Source organism: Salarias fasciatus, chromosome 20, assembly GCF_902148845.1.
Source record: "Salarias fasciatus chromosome 20, fSalaFa1.1, whole genome shotgun sequence".
Classification (NCBI taxonomy): Eukaryota; Metazoa; Chordata; class Actinopteri; order Blenniiformes; family Blenniidae; genus Salarias; species Salarias fasciatus.
The window spans coordinates 22,711,999-22,716,531 of record NC_043764.1 but is presented as its reverse complement, the minus strand read 5'-3'; the positions used below and the strand labels follow the sequence as shown (position 1 = coordinate 22,716,531).

The window sequence follows — 4,533 nt, the reverse complement described above, 5'->3', positions numbered from 1 at the left end:
TTATTATTATTATTATTATTATTATTATTATTATTATTATTATTATTATTATTATTATTATTATTATTAATTTTATCATTCTCAATGGTGTGCTGTTCCCCTCCCGTCACGCTCTGGCGGCTGGAGACCAGCAGGGGGCGCCCGCGTGCAACTTAAAAAAATAGAAGCGTCCGTGCGTCGGTCAGCGCCGACACAGAACGAGTGACGTCAGCACTTCCACAACAACAAGAAGCTTGAAAAACAAGGAAGTGGCTGATTGTGTGAAGCCCCGTAAGCTGAAATAAGGCCGAGACAAGACACACAGCTCCCGTTCCAAGAACAAAAAAGCATCCAGGACTCCTTTGCCTCCGGATTTCTCCGCAACGATGAACAACAAAGGTATTTCTCCAGACACGGTTCGGGATGTTAGCCAGCTGTCCGCTCCGTGAAGCTGGCGTTGTAAAGTAAAGGAGACGAGGGGCTGTCGTTATGGCTATCTGGAGCTACGTACATAACAATAACTGACGCTCTCTGGTTACTAGCCGAGATCACACGCTGCACTCAGGCCAACAGTTTATTAACAGATCCCCCGGCTTGTTGGACACAGATGTTTTAGATAAACTGTCATTTTGTACGTTTCTGCCGTTTTTTGGACGGCCCGTTCACATTTTGTTAGTGGTCCGCTAACATCAGCCAGTGCAGACACATTTCACTGGCTGACATGACTTCACTGCTCTGTGGTGTTTTTCTCTCCTCCAGCCAGATTCTCCGTTCCACGTCCAAAAAAATACACCGATGATTTTTAATTCCAATTTGCTTGTTATGTGTGCCAGTGTACACGCGGAACATGTTGTATCTGTTTTATTAGATCACCGCACTAGTTTCAGATACAGTCTGAGAGTTTAGCTCGTTAATGCTACCAATAAATTAAACAAATGTAAATAAATCCGCGGCTTTAAATGTTTAAACAAACCATCGTATATCACAAATAATACAATTAATAGAAATAATTTGATTCTAATACTGTTTACGTACCAACATAACACGTTTTGTTGAATTAAGATATATTCGTCTAAAACAAGAAGAACAAAACATTGGAGGAATGAGCTAAAGCTGACATACTTCCCGAAATGAAGAAAATGAAACTGAAACCAGGACAGAAGGCCCTCATCGAGAAAAGTTGGAAGATAAGATGCCAAACCAACCATGAAGGTAGTTTGCAGACAGTTTTCTGAAAATAAGCAGGTGGAGAAGGAAGAACAGGGGGACTGTAACTTCATACAGTCACATTATTGTAACTTTATTTCCTCTTTGGGCCATTTTTTCCCCACAAATCGCTGTTTTCAAAATTCTAAGGTGAAGTCATTCATGTTATAAGTTTCACCACTGTGGATCCATGAGCAAGGCCTTCCACGTCCATCCTCTTTGGCGTGAATCTTGTGCCGATCACGGTGCAGGGCGACCCTGGAAGGGAGCATCCAAAACTCTCCACTTTATAAACTCAAAAAGAAACATTTATTCAAACTCCAAATATGAAAATTTAAGCCTTGACATTTTACACACTTTCAGGAATCATGTGGCGCGATGGAAAAATGTAGGCCTTTGACCTCATGAGCTGAATTGATGTTGATCTTCCAACCCATGTTACATGCTGTGTAATAAATTCCTTTATAGTAAATGATTCGTGTAATTATTTAAAATCTTTCCGGCTTTGCGCAGAAGAAACTCCGTCACATATTTCACTCTTACTTAACAAAGAAATTTACAAATAATCAATAAATGTTTCTATCGTTCTCTTTCTCTGCTGTCTTTGTGTCCCAGCTCATCACTCAACTAAAGTCTCTAACTTTTCTGAGCGCTTTTCAACCAATCAGCTGCAGCTCCCTGTAAAGGCCTTTCCTTCTTCTGAACTGTATTATTCTGTCTCATGTGTGTCTGAACTTCAATAACTGTGACAGTTCACATCATTTCGTTACACGTGAGACTTGAAATAAGGAACTGAAATGATGAAGTGGGAGAAATTCTTCAGCGTACCTTGATGTTTTAGCGTGATCACGATGCTTAACGTGAGCTTTGTCTGTCGAATGTTCAGGGTAAATATTTGCTGTAAGGGGAAATGCTGTTTTGCAGGTTCGTATCCACAGCAGGCTGTGTACCCTCCGCAGAGCACCGCACCTGTATACCCTCCTGCTATGCAAATGTCTCCTCAGGCACCTCCTTACACAGACACACCACCTGCATATTCTGAGGTAACTATTTCACTTAGAACTCGCTTTTAACACTGCCGGATCGGCTGTGAACTGATTTAAATCCGTCTTGTTTCCGTCTTTCTGCAGATATACCAGCCCAGATATGTGCTTCCACCTCAGGTGCCTGGCCAGGTGCCTCAGATGTCCTCTCACTACCCTGGCGCTCAGGTGTTCATGCCCATGCAGCCACACATGCCGGTCGGGGCGGTGGGTCAGAACGTCCCCATGGCTTACTACCCCATGGGGGCCGTTTACCCGCACGGCTCAACGGTGATGGTGGAGGGCGGCTTCGACGCCGGGGCTCGCTTCACGGCCGGCAGCAGCGTCTCCATCCCAGTGAGTATCCGCCGAGATGAACTGATGACGGAGTGCTGTGTGTTTCTCCTTTGTGTTTTATCCTCTACCTGTGTGTGTTTCCTCCAGCCACCGCCTCCCGGCCACCCCCCCAACGCCGCTCAGCTGGCTGCCATGCAGGGCGCCAACGTTGTAATGACACAGCGCAAGAATAACTTCTTCCTGGGCGGATCCAGTGGAGGTTATACCATCTGGTAACAGCAACTTCATGCCTAAACCGAGCCGCCCCTCCTACATTATGTCCCAGTTCTTCCCCCATCCCGTACGGCTCCCTCTTCAGGCTGCTTGGCCATGCCACAATACTGATATCACCTAACGGAATGTAATATTTTAGAGCCCTTGTGAAAGGTACAGTACTCCACTTCTGACCTAGAGATCCAACGCTAAATGCCACTGCCTGGAGAGGACAAACGCTAAATTTTAAAAGGTTGTAGAATCCATCCCACAATTCCTCATTGGGTCGAACCTCCGCGGTCATTCCAGATTGGACTTGGACTCCTCCAGGCATCCGTATTTGTTGTGGAGACCCGGCCTCCTTCTGATCCAACGGTCGCCAATTACATCGGAAATGTTCTTGTATTCCTGTAAAAGCTACGTAAATGAAATGTTCAAATATCAGACCCGCGTTATCTAGTTTAGCTGCTTTATAGTGAAAGTGAAACGCAGTTACAAAGTTCAAGCGCAGAAGAAAAAAAAAAGAAGAAGAATCTCCACGTGTCATTTTTTTGAAATCTCTTAGTGTAGTTGAAATTAATAGGTGTGTAATAGTTCCATGTAAATACCAGTATGATGATTTAAAAAAAAAAAAAAAAGAAAAAAATCAGCATCCTGGATGCTTTTAGTTAGAATTGTCTTGTCTTTTGCACAGTATCCAAAATACCATGACAAATCTCTTGCACAGAGCTGTCTATCTGACGGCGTTGTATTTAAATCACGTATAAATTTAATAAATGAGAGCAAAAAAAAAGAGAGAAAAAAGAAAACTCAAAATGAGATTTAATGCAATATCTAAAGTGGTTTACTGTACCTTGTTGGGCAACTTGTAGATGAGCATAGTGAAGTGCCAAAGAGCACTGGGGATAGCCCTAAAATTAAAGCGAATTAACTTCAGTAAACTTAAAGGAAAGAAAATGACAAATTAAATCCAAATAGTAAGATGAATGGGAAGGGGTGGTTGGCGTAACGGTTTAGCTTTTTCTGTTTTGTTTTTGTTTTGTTTTGTTTTTTTGCGTTGTTTCTTTTTCACAGTCGGATACCCAGAGTTTCTACACTAAATGTTTAATTGTACAGATTTTGACCACTACCCTCCCATTTTTTATATTTAGCATCATCACAGAGACTCTCAAGAAGACTTAGGATAGAAAAACCGTCACCTTTTATCATAATATTGATTTGTAGACGTTTCCCCATGATTGAGGGGACTTCATCCAGAAACACCAGTGTTTCTTTCCGCATTAAAGCGATGCACGGGACTAGTTAGGGCGAGTCGTTTGTTTAGTATAACCAATGAGCTGGTTGTACCAAAGATCTGGTCGACAATGCACTTATGTTTGGTTGTGACTTGAAATTTCTGAAACGTCACAATTTAAAAGCAAACATATCGTTGAGCAAGAAGCCGAGGCGTCTTGGCGTCCGACACGACTGCAGTCAGTAGTGTTTAGTGTCACTTTACGTGGGTCTACTGCATCTTTTTTTTTTTTTTTTTTTTTAAGTTGTGGCATATTTTTGCACCTTTTGCTAATTGTACAAATCTGATTGAAACACTTTGTATCTGAGATGCACTGCGAAGTGAAGCGGAGACGTCGGCAGACAAGGGGCTACTCTCTCTCTTATTAAATTCTGTTTTCAAGGTTTTAAAACAAAGCTGTGACATTTCTTAGATCTTTAGATTTCATCCGTGCGGAGTTGTGCTGTTTGGAAGCCCGCATGCAAACGCAAAGAGGCGAAATGG

General features: G+C 42.5%; 1 protein-coding gene across 1 annotated transcript; it reads left to right on the top strand.

The window, feature by feature from the left end:
- Positions 1-216: 216 nt before the first annotated feature.
- dazap2 (DAZ associated protein 2) lies at positions 217-3,678 on the top strand. Its single transcript, XM_030119880.1, has 4 exons — positions 217-378; positions 2,110-2,228; positions 2,316-2,564; positions 2,652-3,678. The coding sequence occupies exons 1-4, from the start codon at positions 366-368 to the stop codon at positions 2,778-2,780; spliced, it is 510 nt and encodes a 169-aa protein (XP_029975740.1). The 5' UTR covers positions 217-365; the 3' UTR covers positions 2,781-3,678.
- The last annotated feature ends 855 nt before the right edge of the window (positions 3,679-4,533 follow it).

Excerpts from the sequence above, each read along its gene's own strand:
- dazap2 (XM_030119880.1), top strand. Across the intron at positions 2,229-2,315 it reads CACCACCTGCATATTCTGAG|ATATACCAGCCCAGATATGT; the intron begins GTAACTATTTCA and ends GTCTTTCTGCAG. Across the intron at positions 2,565-2,651 it reads GCAGCAGCGTCTCCATCCCA|CCACCGCCTCCCGGCCACCC; the intron begins GTGAGTATCCGC and ends TGTTTCCTCCAG.